Source organism: Phasianus colchicus, chromosome 17 (genome assembly GCF_987193195.1).
Source record: "Phasianus colchicus chromosome 17, bPhaCol1.hap1.1, whole genome shotgun sequence".
Classification (NCBI taxonomy): domain Eukaryota; kingdom Metazoa; phylum Chordata; class Aves; order Galliformes; family Phasianidae; genus Phasianus; species Phasianus colchicus.
This window is the reverse complement of record NC_143452.1, coordinates 1,291,770-1,310,299: the sequence shown is the minus strand read 5'-3', so window position 1 is coordinate 1,310,299 and position 18,530 is coordinate 1,291,770. Positions and strand designations below refer to the sequence as shown.

General features: G+C 42.9%; 1 protein-coding gene across 6 annotated transcripts in view; it reads right to left on the bottom strand.

The window, feature by feature from the left end:
- Positions 1–15,871, bottom strand: part of RBM39 (RNA binding motif protein 39) — a 29,098-nt gene extending 13,227 nt beyond the window's left edge. For 2 of the 6 annotated variants that reach the window (XR_004168625.2, XM_031605655.2), the window contains exons 1-9: positions 15,597–15,871; positions 12,411–12,474; positions 10,519–10,568; positions 8,729–8,923; positions 3,860–3,925; positions 3,700–3,753; positions 2,264–2,381; positions 1,503–1,655; positions 852–989 (exon numbers count right to left, since the gene is read on the bottom strand). Coding sequence is in view for 4 of the 6 variants with exons in the window: in XM_031605655.2 (XP_031461515.1) it covers positions 852–989; positions 1,503–1,655; positions 2,264–2,381; positions 3,700–3,753; positions 3,860–3,925; positions 8,729–8,923; positions 10,519–10,568; positions 12,411–12,461 (825 nt within the window). In the remaining 2 variants the exon portion in view is untranslated. The remainder of the gene's footprint in view (positions 1–851; positions 990–1,502; positions 1,656–2,263; positions 2,382–3,699; positions 3,754–3,859; positions 3,926–8,728; positions 8,924–10,518; positions 10,569–12,410; positions 12,475–15,596) is intronic. The other 4 variants (XR_004168626.2, XM_031605653.2, XM_031605652.2 and 1 more) reach the window with 4 other exon arrangements.
- Between the last annotated feature and the right edge of the window lie 2,659 nt (positions 15,872–18,530).

Here is an 18,530-nt window from a genome sequence, read left to right as displayed (position 1 = left end):
CTAGAAAGAAAAACCATTCACAGCTATCTCTGTAAATCTTCCTGGTCTACATTAACCCTACTGCCAGACCTTGAGAGAAAAAAGGAGAGCAGCCACATGGATTACAATTTAACCAACTGCTGCAACGTTCCAGACTTTTGCACAACAGAATTAAAGGGATACACACAGTAAAGCTGAACACAGCATCTAAAAAGTAAGGTTACAGAATGTACAAAACAAGGCTGCTGTTCTAAAATGGTCTGAAAATCATCAACAGGCTTGATAAAAAACATATCTAAGCAGCATATGAAATGTACTATCTTCTCCTCATGTAATAATGACATACCCTCAATGCAACAGTCAGCACCGTGCTACACCGTGCTACGTGAGGTGGAAAGTTCAGAATCAATCTGGTCACTTTTATAATTGTAAGGAAACATTATCATGCTATAAACTGAAAGTCACTGATCAGAGTATAAAGATAGAAGCCTACATCACAGCAGCAGGACACACTGCAAAGGTTAGCAATACAAGTTACTAATTAACAAAGAAATACTCAGAAATAGATTACATTACTATATATTCACTATGAACTAGACAAAGGCCTGATTCTGGGGAACTTCAGGAACTCACTGAACTCTCAAGCTCTCTAACATAAGGCCTGACACTCAAAATCACCAGACCATGTCTCCAGTCAAGGCTCTTACTTGTTCTGAAATGCTAACTCAATACCTATAGTCTTGTGGTATAGTATGTAGGTACACAACACTGAGAAAATGAAAATATTTGGTGGCTGTGACACTGAATTTTTTCCAAAGGCCATCTGAGTGCTCAGATAAACCACAACACCACAGGGTCAAATCAGAGCATACCCTGCCAAACGGCTCAAAGATTCCCCGAAGCATATCTTCAGTTATGTTGAAGTGTAATGATCCTACATAGAGCCTCATAGGGCCGGCGCTGCCCTTCTGCAGGTTGTTTGCCATTGCTGCTGCTCTGTTTTTCTCTGCCTATGGGGAGAAAGAAAAAAAAACAAAAATTGGTAAATTCTGCACGAATATAATAATAATGAAAAACCCTAAAACAAGCAGCATACTTCTACCAAATTCATCTGTTTTATAACCTGCATGTCAAGATAATCAACTCAAAATACAAAAGCAAACAACCATGACCAAATACAGAGATGTACCTCCCTAAAATCTTCAAGCTGAACAACTTCATGCAGAGCTCTGGCTTGTACTTAGTAAACTGTCACTTTGATTTTCACATGTGTTGAAAAGCACACTATATATATTATAATTTTTAAAAGTCACTACTACTTTATTAACATCAAAATTTTCAAAATGCACCTTTGATTTGCATGTCAGCTACTCGGAACCAAGGTCATTTTCTACATTTAAACCATACAATCATTATTGTTAAGGCTTTTCTGCATGTGCAGTGGTGACCAACTTTCAAACACTTCCAGCAAGGTAACAGTCACCAGTTAATATGGTTAAAAGCTTGGTTTTTTAAGTCCTTACCTGCGATGCCTGTACTATGATTGGTACGCCCAGGACTCTCTGTCCAGTGAGTCCTATTGCCAGAGGCACTGAACTAACATCAACAAATTCGACATAAGCAATTCCCTTTGAGCGTCTGGAATTTCTATCAGAAATCATCCGCACATCACGAACCTAAAAGACAAGCACAGACATACTGTTACAGACAGAGCTACAATAGGAAAGAAGCTGCAACAGCTTACTTTCAGACATGCTAATAAACAATTACTGGCCAAATCAATGGCTTTGTAATTATGCTACAAATCTAGGGTAGCATCAAATTCTTTGAACAAACAATTTCCTGGAAGAAAACTAGCACTAAAAGCTACAATTCAGAGTCAAATGCAGTATTCTTTAGGAAAAACAGATACCTGCAACAGACACTGCAGCACTGCAATGCTTTAAGCCAGAATCTTGCAGCTGGTAAAACTGCTGAAAAACGCTATTTCTTCAAAATTGAAAGTTAAAATTGAAATTACACTTCAACTGGCAAAAGATTACCTGCAGGAGACTCAAAGTTCTGAAAATTAAGTTATCTGAATCATAACTGCTCCCTCACATTTTGCATCATACTGCACACCAACAGTAAACTGACAAATTATTTCTCCAAGTTCAGAGCCTTAAATCATTTACGCCCCAGGACTCTCCTGAAAGACACCTCCTTATAATTCAGCAGAATACTCACCCTAGCTACAATTACTTGAGAAAGTATTCAGAATCACTTCAATCTCCTTATTACTTACCTTCCCTACTGTAGAGAAAAATTCTTCCAGGTCTCTTGGTCGAATTCTTGCAGCTAGCTGCATGCAGAATACTGTTCGAGCATCCCTCTCTTCGGGGGTAAGATTATCAATAGGTTCTCTGGAAAGAAGAAAGAAACATTAAAAAATCTGAATAAGATAACTTATCTTTGGAGTGCATAAAACTTTAAATATAAGCACTTTGAAGTCTAATGCTGAAAAAAATACCTGCAATGTTAAAAAAGTAGGGGCCAAGAGGTGAAGTGAATACCTAACATGAATATAATAGTATCTAACATGACTAAACTTCTAGATTTCACCTTAAAATTGAGTATGACTGGAAATTAGTATTCAAAACTCAAAGCCTCAACTACACAGAAGCTGCTGTTCTGCTGCTGTCATGAACAAAGAGCACCATACAAGTTTGCAGTCAAAGAGATGATAGGAAAATGAAGAGCACAGGATTAATCAGCACACCAATACTACCCTCAGGTGAGCTTTGCAAACTAAGAAGTTATTTATAGCCAGTCACTTGGGAGTCACTACAGGCATTGCATAAACACTGACATCTACACCAACAGCTCCCAGTCCTCACTGCTTGTAGCTTCTTAACACTCCTCTCAAAAAAGCAAACACATGAATAGCAAATAATTACTGTCATCCCACAGACTGGATCAGTGCTGATTTCAACTGAACAACAGCTGCAATCAGACACACTACATTTGCAATGTTAAAGCTTCAACTGGAAAAAAAAAAAGCAGAAAAAAATCTGGCTTGCATTTATGTACAGAGAGAATTAGCAGGCCTGATTCTTGACTGAGCTTCCAGTAGCATAATATATTTATTTAGATATATCTATATTTTAAAATCTTACTGAGAAAACACAAGAAAGCTTAATTAAATTATCTCACTTTGCTAGTAAATAAAAAAGCATGCAAGACTATTCTCTAAATTAATATACTTAAATTTAAACAAATCTAATTAGCAGCAATCTAAATACAAGTTCCTTAATTGTAAAGCTTAAGAACAGATAAGCGCTCTCTGGATTTCGGTTACTTGGCTTCCCTACAAATAACATCAACAATGGGTAGGAAAAAAACAGCAGCACTTTTTCCGTTCTGTATTTAGTAATATTTAGTAGAAAAGCTAGGTAAGTTAAATTAGAATTAACACACAAAAAATGAATATTAAGGCAAGACATGTTTTGCAAACTGACGTTATCTACAATGGTACCCCAAAAATTGGAGAGAGGGGAAGGGATGACATGGGAAAAAAAGCAACGTTTTTCCATGTTCTCGTTTAATGGGCTTCCTGAATGATGAATTCCAGCATTACTTGTGACTTTAAGTTGGACAGCTGAGTAGTCAGTCACACACTATTTCATCATTACACTTCTTCCTTCAATTGATGGGGAAAAAAAAGGATATAAAAATAGCTACCTAACAGGGCTCTTGTCTTTTCTGAAGGGACTTTTGCTTCTGGAACGCCGTCTGCTGTAAAAAGATAAGAACAAGGTTACCAAAATACTTCAAGCGTAATGGTCTTATTTTAAACAAAACCTATTAATGATGCAATAAAAAGTAGAGAAAACTCAGAAACCTTAATTTGATGCTGTGAGGCAGACCAATCTTCCCTCTGATGGCACTGTTGAATTTGGGACCAGAACTACGGCAAAAGCAAAGACAGACATTACTTACCAGAGCACCTCAATTCAAGATTTTGTCTGTACTGACATTACATTGAGAGCACTCACCCACCCGTGCACCTGACCCTGCCAGCACTTCCCACCAGCAGCACCCACTGCATGCACACACTGTGCACAGCACGCAGAACCACCATGGCACACCTCAGCACACACAGGACTCCAAGGAAGAAGTGAAGCCAGAGCTGGCCAGACGTGGCACATGTGTGCACAGGTATTCTGAATGAGGGCTGCCGTCCCAATCTTATTTATACATTTGCCCACATGCACATCTCACTGACAAGTGCAAGCAGGACTCCGGTATAACATGTTAAAACCAAAACCTAAGTGAGACTTAAGATGCAAGTGGAAAGCAGATATCTGAAAAAGGAAACATCCTGGGAAATCTGCTAGTGTTGTCTCTGCTACATTCACTACAAAGTGTTACTGAGATGTAACTAAAGCTTCCTTTATGTTCTGAATGGACATCAAAACACAGAACCATTTAAGCCAGTAGTTAACCTTATATAGATACGCCACCATCTCTTGGCTGAATCTAATTTTAGTTCTGCAGGCTTCACAGAGGCAGTTACAACAAATGGCAATCTGCCCATTCCTTCCAGTGAGGCAGCCCTCTTGCTAGTTCTTGTGGCAGACCATGACGTGAATAGTAAATTCCTACTACTACTGTGTTCCCCCTGTACTTCATACCCTTCTAGGTACAAGGCCAAGAATGCCACCTGTTAACCCTCCTCCTCTATATCCACTGAATGTCAGAGGCAATGCTACACAGACTGAATGCCAGAGGCCTCTGCCTTTCCCTTCACATAGAATTGTTTCTTTCTGCTGTGGATATAAATTGATGTGAAGACACCCTGAAAAATACAGCAGTCTGAAGATATAACATAGTCTTTCACTAAATCCATGTAGCCAGCCAGGTTGTCTTGCTACCCAGGAAAGCAGCAATGCTGATAGTTAAGCTCAGCATTCACAACGTGGAGGAGGATGCCCATTCTAAAAACACCACGACACCATAATAGGTGGAAGGACAGGGCTAAGATCCAGAGCCATGCTGGCCAGGTTAAAGGAAGGGAAATATGGCCCTCAGCATCACTGGAATAAAAAAAATAAATAAATCAGACGGTTTAGAAACTATTTGTTAAGACAAAATAACACAATAAAAACAGGTACATAATATGCAATGTGTTGAGGTTACTCTAGATAAAAATACCCACTGAAAAATATCCTAGGATAAAATATGGCATTTCCTATTCAAGTTGGGTGAGCTGCTGAGAATACCCACCCAAGCTCTCCAACATCCCCAAAATATACTGCCAAACAGTGCATATGGAAATGCCAGAACTGGTTTCAGGGGCTGGCATCTTATCAGAGGGGATTTCCCCGCATCTTCACATGTGCTGCTGCAGAACACTGTGGTATCTTTTCAATTCATATGCAGCACTAACTACGGTGACCCCAATATTGAAACTAACACACAGAGACCAATTAAATAACTGCCAGTGACTAAGATCACAAGCTTTCAGGGAAACAGAAAGTGTTTTCTTATTGTATCTTTGCGTAAAACTAGTTAAAAAGGAAAAAAAAACAGCACAAAGCTGAGAAAGTAAAGTCAGTTTTCAAATGCTGAGAAAATTAAAAAAAAAACAACCTTCCAATAAACTCTTGCTCATTTTCACTCTCAACAAACAAGCAGTGTAAGATAAAAGAAACAAAGGAACATTAAAAAACCGACAAAGTGAAGACATAACTGTGAGAAGTCTCAGAAGCTGTCTGAGGCAAGGTGATAGCTTGAGGGAACTTCTGAAGATCTTTTTCCAACAGCAATCTGTGTGATGCATTTATTTGGATTTTTTTAAATTGAGATCTACTTGTAAAGCTATAGATCAAAGGAATTTTCTTCTTTCTTTCTTCTGCCATTCTAAAAGCTCTTTCACAGTTTTGTCCAGTTCCTGCTCTCATGCACGGAGAGCTGAGTAACAAGCAATTATCTGTATGTCTGGAGGTCAATAAGCCCCACATATAGCAAAGCACATAGTCCAAAACAACGAGGTAAAAACAAAAAAAGCTTTTACATCAGTTGTATCCAGGAGTTCAACAAAAGCCTCTCAGATGAGGCAGGTTTTGGTCAAGAAAGGCCTAGAGAGTCAATGAGTCAGTGTATGTGTAAGGACTCTGTTTTTCCCGTAGCTTCATCTAAGTTCTTGGTTCCAGAATACTCATGGTTCTTGGTTCCAGTCTAAGTGAGTTCTGCAGTACATTAAGAGCAGCTGATGTCTTTTGCTAACAAGTCTTATAAAACTTAAATATTTTAAAGTGGCAAGATAAGTGAAAAGAACACCACAGAAAAAGCTACAGACACAGCAATGGAAGCCAAGCATACAACTTTTAAGAATTGCAACATGTAGTGACTACCTCATGTTTAAAGACAAAACTTGAAGACTGAGAATTTGTTATTTCATCCATCCTTTTCCTTCAGAATTATCTACACCATGCAGACCACCTCTCTCTCCAGTACTGCAGATGCTTCTGCATGTCCACCAGCAGCAGACATATCTTAAAAGTCATTTAAAGAGGATGAAGAGTGGAAAATGATACAAACAGGAAGCATTCTGAATTAGACATAGCAGCTGAGTGCAACACAGCCTGCAGTAACGCCAACTCAGAAGTGTCTGAACAGCCCCACAAGGCAAGATTCCAGATCCAAATTCTCCTTGCAGCAGCTGATGTATCTCAATCTCATTAAGCATTGTTTGTTACTCAGGAAATGTGAAGCTGATGGCACTGTTTTGTCATCATATGGTTGCATTATTTTTTGTAGATCCAAAGGCATACAAGGAAAGGAGGCTGATGATGCAGGAGATTTTATCCCCAGAACTAATGACTTGCCTGCTAAGATCTTTAACGCAGAAATTCATCTTTAAGAGAACCAGCTCTGCTCCTTCCAGAAAACAAAGGAGGTTTTTCTTTGTATCATCCACAACCTACAAGCAAACTACAGCTAACTGCTGTCCACTTCAGTCAGCACCAATGCTTCTGAGATGTGGGTACAACACATCTGGACAAGTGAACATAGGCACACGTTAGTGTAGTAAATTGCGTTTCAACGTCTACCTGAGGAGAGCACTTCAGAAGACCAGGATGCTAAGGCTCCCAAAAGTCTGCAGGCAGAGAACTATCTCACTCAGTAATGACAGGAAAAAAACAAAGAGCAAAAGCCTCCCACGCAAACAAGAGGGTGTAGAAACTCCCATTTGATTACATGAGCAACACCACCACAGAGATGACTAGCAGGTTCCACCTCTGAAAGGCAGAAGATCTTGATTAGGACTCCTAATTAGGATTTACGAGGCAATCTGGAGCAACAACAGTGGCACTGACAAATTCCAGCCAGCTCTTGTGATCGTACAGATGCCAAAGAGCTGTAGAAAACAAACTAACTGTGCACTGTTGCAATCCTCAGAGCTGGAACCCTGAACAGGTCTACAAAGGCTGCAAAAAGCCTTATAAAAGAGATAAAGCAAAAGCAAGGCTGCTATGCTGTGTCCTCTGAGTACAAAGGACTGAAAAAAGCACAAGGAATGCCAGGCAGATCCCAGAGATGCAGCACGTCTGCAGCATGAAGACTGCCAACATCAAGGAGGCTCAGTGCAAAATGAGACCCTGACACCTCCAGCCATTTTTGCCTGCATTCCAAGAGCACCAAAAAGAATGCACTCCCTGCAGAAGGACCCAGCCACCTAGGATAAAAAAAATCTATTTTGCAGAGAACTGTACAAACTTACAGAATATCAAAAAAGAAAACGCACTTTCGCAAAAAATCTTGACAGATTTCTCCAAAGAAAGCGACATTGTTTGTTGCAAAAAGAAGGAAAAAACCCAAACACCTTTTCTTAGCGCCTACTTCTGACATTACCTTGCGTTCCAAGGTTTGGCAACTGCTGGGATGAGACCCGGACTAAAGCCCACACAAGCAGCACCTGCAGGTAGCTGACAAAAGCCAAGCATGCAGCCCAGTTCACTGCTTTTCTGCTTCACTGAGGACTAAAAGAGGTGATGGGAGGAGCATACAGCAGGGCAGGAATACACAACAGCAGAAACTTTAAGCAAATACCACCAGTGAAAAAAAACAGCATCTGAGAAGCCAAAGCCAACTGCCATGAACTACCTACAGCAGAAGTCTTATCAAGCCAAAGAACAGAGGCACTGAAGAATACTTCTGCACCTCCAACTAAATCTGAGAAAAGGCAAGGCAAGCATACAGCACATGGGCACTACTAAGACAAAACATTTCTAAGTTTGGATGCATAAAACAGCCCTGCAGTAAACATATAAAGAGGCAAGAAATTTCAGTTACACAAGCAAAGGGTTTTATGAGCCTGAAACGCAAGTCACAGACCAGTGCTCTTTTTTTTTTTAAACAGTTAATCCTTCCAACATGTACTGAAGCACTTAGAATGTAGAAATCTTGCTCTGTTTAGATCTGTAATAAACTTCGTTTTTGCATTTGTTTCCCAGTTAGTTTTACGCATTCTTTCATTTGTTTTTGCTTCTTTACATCGTGATAAGAAGGAAAACTAGCAAGAGGAACACAATATGTTACTGTCGTCCTCCTTTTTAATCCATACTTATTGACGCCATTTTCAGTCTGAACCTCTGTCCCTTTTCTGAGATGATTAACAACTAACGCAGAAAGCAAGCAGACAAACTTCAAGCTCTCACATCGCACACCGAGGGAGCACGCAAGCAACGTGTCCTAAATAACCTACTAGGGACTCCTATAGCGGCCTCTGAATCTGCGATCCCTGCTCCTGGAACGGCTGCGCCTGCGCTCCTTGCTTCTGCTCCGCTTCCTTTCCCGGCTTCTGCTCTTTTTTCTTTCCCGATCCCGGCTCCGTTTGCGCTCCTTGCTTCTGCTCCTCTTTCTGTCATGGCTTCGACTTCGGCTCTTGCTCTTTTTTCTCCTGAGAAGATTAAAAGAAAATGCAGTTTTGGTTACACGTGCAGCTCAAGGTCATCGCTCCCATTATTTATTCACATTCCTCATTCACATCCACATTCACAGTTCCTCTAACTTGATGTCACAAGCATTAATGTGAAAAGTTGCTATACCCTGGTGTTTGTACAAGGATTTTTGTAGAAGGGGTGGGTAAACATCAGGAATCTTAAAATTCATAACGAACAAGATCAAGTGCCCCGCAGCACTTCTTTTCAATTCAATTTTGTGACACCAAAGCATGTTCTCAGAGTATCAGGACTGGAGAATAGAATACCTCCTAATTACAACTAGTGCATATTAAACGTAACACCGTATGTGCTGCCTTCCAAACATTTCAAATATGTCATTAAGATGCTAAGAATAACTTCTGTAAGAATAACTTTATTTTTAAAGCCGATACAAGCAAAAATAGAATGGAACAGCAAAGTTAGAGGAAAAGGAAGACTGTTTTCTCCTGACACTGTCTGCCACCACTTTTAACAACAAGAGTTTTGCTTCCTCTTTCAACATCAAGCTGCTACTCCCTCTCCTTGCTAAGACATTTGCTTTTCTACACCCATGGTTCTTGCACGTTTGTGGCAAACCAAGAAGTCAATGATGTCTCAGACCTGGACACAGTAGTGCAGGAGGGACCTCACAAGGGCACAGCAGAGGACAATCCCCTCCCTTACCCTGCTGCCCCCCTCTGGGTACAGCCCAGGGCACTGCTGGCTTTTCATCCAGCAGGACCCCCAGGTCCTCCTCCACAACAGCAGCAGACCATGCTAATATATATGAACACTTGAATATTTTATTTTGATTGAAACTGAAGTGAGAGGTCAGAACCAATCCTGAAATTCAGGAAGCACTATCTTTCTTCCTATCTCAGTTTTAATTTGGGAGCTGGCCACTGAAACAGAAGCAAGAGTTTTACATATGCTTAAAAAAAAAGCTTCAGAACTTTAAATATTGCGATCAGCTGATTTTGATGGGGTTTCAAGGCCATAGTATTTATTACGAGAACTATGTTTATAGTGCAAATCTGATGGTAGTAAACAGACCCTTACAATCTGTTTCTGAAAGTTTTCATGTAATTTTAGAAGTTATTTTAAAAAGCTGTTATACAAAATAGTAAAAGAAAGACTACAATGTTCTGTTGAGAATATGAGTAGTAATGAAAATATTGGGACAGAAAAGGGGAGGGAAGTTGATGTGGAACCCAGTATCGAAACTTTTCAAGAAAACAATCCAATCTTCTTCTGTCTGTACTGCTCTCAATTGCTTACGATTTCACACAGAAGATTTAAATGCACAGCTAAGATACAAAAAAATACAAGAGATGAACCGTGCAGAACCTACCAAGTCTGTACTTTTATCTGGTGCTAAAACAATAAACATTTCCACAAATTTGGTGGCATCAGTGACAAGGGTGTAACTACGTTCGTAAAAAAGAAAACACCCTAATTTCCACAGCTGCAAATATCAAGATTTCCCAATTTATTTCCTTTAACACTAATGACACACATACCAAGTCCCACAGCTCCAGCCCCCCGCCCCAAAGCAGAGCACTAAGACACTCACTTCTTGCTGCGTTCTTCGTGGCCATTGGCACTGCTCAATTTGTTCTCATCCTAAGCAGGGTTGATAGAAGAACATCGTGAGGACGAAGTGGAAACATTTCAAGTGGTCAAAGGGTAATGGGAATAGGAATAAGAAAATACAAAACAAAAATTTTAATACTAAATTACTTGTTTAGAGTTTAATGTGGAAAGCTTTAGATAATTTAAGTAGGCATGTTTAACCACTTTGCTGCTTAAATTTAGGTCATACAATTATGAAATACAAAACTTACATCATTTAAAAGTGTATATTAAATTGTAGATACTTCCTTACATGGTTTAGAGAGTAAGTTATCCTGTAGAATTCAGCACTCAAGTGGTTAAATGTTATTTCTATAAAACGTAAGAGGAAGTTTCAGGTTTGTGTGCCCCTCAGATCAGTACCAAGGCTACATCTCTGCCTAAGCCCCAGTGGCTACGCTAGCAGCCAGCCACTATCCATTCCTGTGACCGATGCCATTCCCGAGATCTTCGCTCATTTTCGTTGAAGGGTTGTAAGAGCTTGATGCCACCTCTGTCACACATCTCGCCCTGAAGCAAACAGGGATTCACACTGCTTTAGTAACGTCGACTCCCAAGAAAGTCATCAATAATCCACCAGTCCAGCCTAAACATTCCCTATTTCCATACCTGTTTACATGGAAAATATCCATGTTAAACCAGGACACAAGAATTTTAACATAACAATTTACAATTTTCTGTTCAAGATTTTATAAAGCTACTAGATATTACATAAACTAAATATACAATTTAAAACTTACAGTGCTCATTCAAAATTCATGACACGGTTGTAATTAACACTGCAGAACAGACTAACAATAGCTGCTATATAATTTATATACTTGCTTTACAATTTAATCACATGGGTTACATCAGAAGTACAATTCCTAAACGACTTAAGTTTGATACACATTACTTGTGAAACCAGTGCTAAAGCATGCATGATGTTAACACTTCACCACCACTTGGTGAAAAACAAAAAAGACAGTATTCATTTGCTGCTGGTTTAGGCAAAAGACACCACTACACTCATTGGTAAAAATTTTGCATCAGAATTGACATTTCTTAATTGAACAACTAGGACAGAGGAATACAGGAGATTTGTTTAGAATGACAGTGCAGACTGTGATACTGTCTTTTACTTGCTAAGAACGGGCTGTTCAGGGATCCAAGAATTTAGGTAAATTCGTTCACTCAGCAATTGATTTCCACCTGCTCTGTTAAAAGATTAACCACCACCAGCCTTCTGCATTAAGAGCAAGTCTCACTCTTCTTGCCCTGAGCAGACTGTTCAAATATTTACTTGCCATGGGACTGGTGAAAAGGTTATTCTTGGAACCCTGCTGTTTTCCCAAACCACTGCATTCACCTTGTTGCTATACCAAACTGGACCTGGCAATTTTAGGAGAGATTTCTTGTTTTGGGGTAATTTTTTTTTTTTGGTTGGTTGTTTCTGGGTTTTTGTTTCTTGTTTTTCTTTTTTTTTTTCTTTTTTCTTTTTTTCTTTTTTTTTTTAACCTAGGGGACCACGGTACAGCGATACGTCACTCAATTACTACCTTATGATTGACAGTTCACACTGGAATCAAAGGTGAATTCATGGGAGTAGAGGTGAGATATCGTTAGGCAAGTCTACAAAGAGAGATAGATGGGCATTTATTCATCACGCTGAAGTGAAACTACTGCACAATATAATTACATTAACAGCACATATTTACTTGCAAGTTACATGTAATGCATCTCCAATAAGACAAATCATGAGGGCTCCAGGGATGTTAGTTTACAGTTCAGCAGTAGTTTCATGAATAATGCTAAATTAAGGTAAACAGGACCTCACTGGCACGTTTTTCTCACCTTCTTGTATGGAGCTTCAAGCATTGCTTCTATATCAATATCATCAGCCATTTTTTCAGGACACCTGAAAGAAAAAACAATCCAGCTGAGAGGGAAAACACCAGTGTTAAGCTTTTGCTTAAGAGGTTGTTACTGCATCAGTTACAGTTCACACATCAGCCTCTCAGTAGCTATTTCCAATAAGACTGGAATGAAGCTCGCCCAGTGAGCTGGTAAAGAATGTGACACAAAGCAGCAACCAATGATAGCTGAGAACAACACAAATGCTTGGGGCCCTGGGCAGCCTGGTTCAGTATTAAATGGGGAGGTTGGTGGCCCTGCACGTGGCTGAGGATTCATGATCCTTGAGGTCCCTTCCAACCCTGGCCATTCTGTGATTCTGCATGCGATTCTGTGCTATCAGACAATTAGCAAACAGAAACCCCTGAGGTATTCCCAGCTATTTCTTTCTTAACAAAGAGCACAGCTCACTATGATGCAGCAACACAGGCCATCTTAAGAAGTACTAGAGCTCAACCAAAGGATTACCTGAGCTGTGTAAAGACAAAACGTTCAGGCAAACCTGTCTGCACACTCCCTGCACTTGCCGCCATCACATTTATTACCCTGATGACTTGGATCACCTTTAAGAAACGTGACTTCCTGCACAGCACAGGCCACTGAAGAATCTTATGATTCAAGCACTAAGAAAAGCACACACCCGATCCATTTAGTCCAGACTTTCAAGTTTCAGGAGAGAAAAGAAAAAGAAGCCATATCACACCATACAATACCAGTTTTCAACTTCAACCTCCTCGTGTTGTTTTGTGTTTATTATACTCCAAATCCTCCTGACATTTGATTCCCTTTTCCTATGCAAGTCCACTATTAAGAACATTTCAAAACTCTGCAGCATTGAACAGAGACTCAACTTCCTAAAAACAATCAATAAAAGAGGTTCTTTCTTTTCTTTTTTAGAACTGAGAAGCAAGGCCTGTAGACGTGACTGTACGTGAGGACTTTCCTCCACACGCGCCATAAATTTCTTTAAACCATGATAATTCTTGCACCGTGGTTGCAGGTACTGCTGTACAAGAACTGCACTTTCTAGCATAATTAAATTGCTCCAAATTTACAAAATTCTTTAAACTGTTCACCCACAACCTCTTAACAGAGACATACCAGAGCTTCACCACCTCTAAGAACAAGTCTCTCTTCCCCATTAGTACACAACGAATAAAACAAACCTGCACTAATATGGGAGCACTGAAAGTTCAAGCTCAATTGCTTAATGTGAAGGCACACTAACCTCATTTTCACAGTTACTGCCTCTGGGGCTACAGTGTTACCACAAACACGGCCACCCTTGGTTTCTACCTAATGGCTACATATTGCTTTTTCTCAGAGTATTTACAGGTAGTTTTTCAAGTCATGTAGATAAGCACATATAACTCAACTCACTGCTGCTCTGCTAACAGGAGGCACATCTAAGAGGAGCAGTATGATTAAGCACCACTAAAAAGCACCAGGTTGAAACGTGGTTTTCAACAAGAAACAATTCCATCAGTGGCACTTCCACCCATGACTGCTTTTTTGTCTGTGCATTTAGCCAACAGAACACATCCACCTACAACTAGGGCAGAATTCTTCACACGTGAAGAGGAATGGCCAAGAGAGGTCAGGGACAGAACAGGGACAGCCCAGTCATGAGCCCCGAGGACAAGCACATCAGGAATGCCGATTGCTGCACCCACACAAATAGGTGTAAAAGCAACAACCATCCTACAGAGGATTCAAAAAAAAAAAAGAAAAAAAGAAAAAAGCCTTATCACAAAGCATTCGACTACAGAACTTACTGTCCCAAACAAAGAAAAAGCCACATGCTGTGTTCAAAACAAAAAGTTTATAGAAAAAGCTTTTCATTACACAAACACACCCCTCGTGATCCTGGGCCACAACTGGCAGAGGACACAGAGGGAAGTGCTGCTCCACGACAGCCCTCTATTCCTATCATTCCGGGCTGTGTGCTGTCAGGCAGAGCCACAGGCAGTGTGTGGAGTTACGGAGACCTTTGGCCTCAGCCCGTGCAATTGTACAATTTGTAACCAGTGCAATACTGGTGTCACACCACACTTCCAAAGTACCTTCTCCTTCTGCAACACACAGACCCACTGACTCCACAATTCCAGCCAAAAATCGAAACACATACAGTTATTTTTCTAGTAAAAAAATCACAGATAAGAATCCATGAATTTTAAATGAGTATAAAGCTGTAACAGATTCCCAAATAACCTTCTTTAAACACCAAAAAGCCCTAGAAGACTACTTGTAAAAGGCTTTGTTCTTTTGTTTTTTGTTTTTTTTTAAGGAAAATGAAAGCTTTGTATGCTCGAAATCATTGTAGAAGGAAAAAAAATAGGAATGAATTATACTTGAGACTTCCTCAGTCAACAGGAAGCCTAAAAGAACACAAGATTCACGACTGCTGACTTCATCAGTATTTCACAACGTAAATCCACCCCTCTTTGCTATGCTACAATACATAACAAGTTTAAAATACCAATTCGGTCCGCGTCCTGCTAACAGGAGGCATAGAGAAACGTTACGGAGAGCTTCACCGCCCGGGCTGCGAGCACAGCTTTGGCCGCACGGCGCTCCCGCTGCCCACGTTCGCACCCCGGCACTCCCAACGCTCCGCGCGCAACCCAAGAGGAAGGAAATCGAATTCGGTTCTCAACGACGCCCCCCAAGGCCGAGCCCCGCCCCGCCCCCCCCCGGGCCGAGGTCCCGCTCCGCGGCCATCCGGGCCTCAGGGCCGCCCTCAGCTCCCGGCCCCGCGCCCCGACAGCCCGAGGGCCGCTCCCCAGGGCGGCAGGGCCGGGCCGCACAGCGCCATCGTGGGGGGACTCGGGGAGGAACAAGGCGGCGGCGGGGACAGCCGGACCCGCCCGCTACGTGGCCGCGGGAGCAGCCGAGCCCGCACGGCCGGGCCGCGAGGCGGGGGGCAGGCCGAGCTCCGCCCGCGCCGCGCCAGAAGAACGCGGGTCGGACGCCGCGGGGAAACCGACGGCGGGGCCCGAGAGCGCGGCACGGGGCGGCCCTGCCCGAGCGAGGAGGCCGCGGCGGCGGGAGACGCGGGCCCCGGCGCCCCGGGAGCCAGGCCGCGGCAAAGCCCGGCACGCGGCCCGGCGCCAGCCCGGCAGTTACCTGCGCCGCGGGCAGCTGCTGTCCTCGTTCGGGTGTCCGAGGCCCGGCGGCAGCGAAAGCTCCCGGCTCCGGCGCTGGCTGCGTTGACGGTGGGGGATGGGCCCGAGGGCTCGGCAGGCCCCTCCGAGCAGTCAAAAGGCAGACGGACGGCGCCGCTCGGCCGGCCGCGGGGGCGGCAGGCGGCAAAGAACGGCGCGGTCGTGACGAGCGGTCCCCGGACCCGGGCTGGGCCCCGGCTCTGGCCGCGGCGGCTGCTCCCCGAAATGGCGCCCGCCGCGTCTCGCTGCTCGCAGGCTCCGCACACGGCACGGGGCCGCCCAGTACCCGTCGCAGGGGCTCTCGCGAGACACAAAGGCCGGCCCCGCGCCCGCCACCTCTCGCGAGACAGTGCGGCCGGAAACCACCGCTCAAAAAACCACCGCTCAAACGCTCGCGAGACTCGGTGAGGGCTGTAAGACCGCCGTCTCCACTCCTCCGTACTCTCGCGAGAGTGCTCGCACCCGCCACGGGAGGTCAAAGGTGACCCGTAGGGATTTAAACTCAGCGCCGCCATTTTCTTGCTGTGGCTCCTTGTGGAGCGGAAGGATGTTGCTGTGGTCTGGTGTCGTTTCTTAGTTACTGGGCCTTGAGGTTGCTTGTAGCATGTTTGCAGGAACAGCCGTATCTTATTTTCTGTGGGGTGTCTGCTGGGCTGCCTGTGACCACCTTTGGGCCTTGGTAGCCCAAACAGTCCCTACTCACTTGGTTGTCTTCATAGTGTTGTTTATTTTCTTTTAACTGGATGTGCTCACTGCTCTCCTGCACCCTGGGTGGCAGCTCAGAAGGGTAAAAGGTGTCTCTTGTGTAAGATGTAATATTCTTTGGTTATTCAACAGTGTGCATGCTGGCCTTGTGCTGGTGGCTGCGGGCTCAGAGCCTTTGCTCTTTTCTTATGCTGAAGCATCTATGTGATTATCCCTATGGAGTGTTCCTGGGTAGTTAGAGCTCTGATGCTAAGTTCTACATGAGAAAGGTCCTCTCGCAGTCCTTTGTCATCTGGGGGCTTTTAGCTAAAGAAACAGAAAAGCGTAACTTTGGAGAGCTGAAAAGGGACTGGCCAAGATGAAGTGGACCCAAGATAGGAGGAACAGAAGCAGGGAATCTGCAAAGCCAGCTCAGGCTGTTAGAGGACAATTTTAGGCCATGCTTCATTTGGTAGATCTTGTCAGCCATCCAAGATAATAAGCTTCCAGAGAGGCCCTGAACTGATGCAAAGCTTCAGTGGTACTGTAGCTTTGGTGTCTTTGAATCAACAAAATATGTATGTGTTATCAGCTGGGAAGTTTTCTTGGCGAAGATGCAGGCGCACTCATGTGCCTTGTCCAACTTGAGCCTATTTTCTGTGGAAAGCCTTGGTTTTCCATTTTTTGAGCAAGGCTCTTTAAGAGACTGAGAAGCGTTACTGTCCCAAACATTTGGTAGAAGTGTAGGAGGAGATCAGCACAGTAATGAGTTAAGGAGCAGTTGGAGGAGGGAACCTTGCAAAGGCAAGGTATTTGTCTAGACCTATCTCCTTATCTTGTGAATACTATGCAGGCCTGTTTAATTACAGCAAGTAAACTTAGTGAGGGAGGAAGAGATCTCGCAAACGATGCTTGCATACATTTTGGCAGGGTCAGAGCGAGACCCCCTGAAGACTCCCTCCAACCCAATTCCAGAATATTCTAAATCTTGAAGAGGGGTAGGGTCACACCTTGATGTTAGAGGGGAGCTGATGACTATCTGAGACCCTAGACTCATTTCTGGAATGTTCTGAAGGACTGAGCTTAGGGAGAGGGGGGCCGTCAGCACTGCTCAAGGATCAACTCTGGCATCGCTGGATCCAAGAGTAGTGACTGCATCTTTCTCTCTGTCTCCCCCCACCCCTCCTTTCAAATTATGTTGTTTACCTGAAACAATATATTCTGTGTAAGCCATTAGACATCAGTATCCAAATATCTGCCTGAGTTTGTTACATCAAACAACTTCATGCTTACTGAGATCCCGATCCATCCTTATACTAAAAGTCCCAGTGTAAGCAACAGTGTAAGCAAGTGAGAATTGTGTGAAGGATGTTATATAAACCGAAGGAGGAGAGCTCATGACAGTAACTGTCATGGTAAGCACACAGCCTATATAAGCTGTGTCCAGCTTAGGAAATCCCTGAGCTGTGTCTGTTGGAGCCTGAGAGCACAGGAGGAAGCCTTACCTTGTTAAAAATGTTCTTTCTTGTCTTGGGTGAAACCCAGTTGGGTTTGGGATAGTGTTAGGCTTGTTTATTGTAGGAGAGAGCAAGCTGGATCATGTGTTGGGCAGGAAGTTGAAGCTGTCAGTGTTCCTTTGTGTCTGGATCTTCTGATGTAATGATTGACAGTGTCTGTTCTTCCCTTTGGCTAAGGGCTCTGACAGGATTCCTTAGTCTTAAGACCAACACACCTGGTGGTGTCACTGCTGAACCCTTCTGCAGGAATCTTGCCCTGATTAAGGGATGTCCGTATCTGACAGCCTTTTGCCTGCCATAGAGCCAGGTACATCTAAGATTGTTGGTAACCTGGCCTCCTCTTGCAGCTTTTGGCTCCAGCCATTGCTGACTGCCATATACAGTCTGCAAGCATCTTGGGGGGAAACAGTTTAATGGAATAAGTACGAGTGTCTTGTGAGATGAAGCCTGCTTGTCTCAGTAATAGTGCTTTGTTCCCCTGGAAGACCACAAAATGCCACATTTGTATTTACATTTAATATAAAGTTATATTAAATATATAATATTAATATAAGTTAATTCAGTTATAAGTTTGAGCCAATTGCTCAATACAGCACACTGTAACACTGAGTGGTTCTGTACTGAAGCCAGCAGCAGACAAGCATTAACAGCTGGATTTCAGGCATTTTTTTTTCTCTTATGAGTCTGGAACAGTT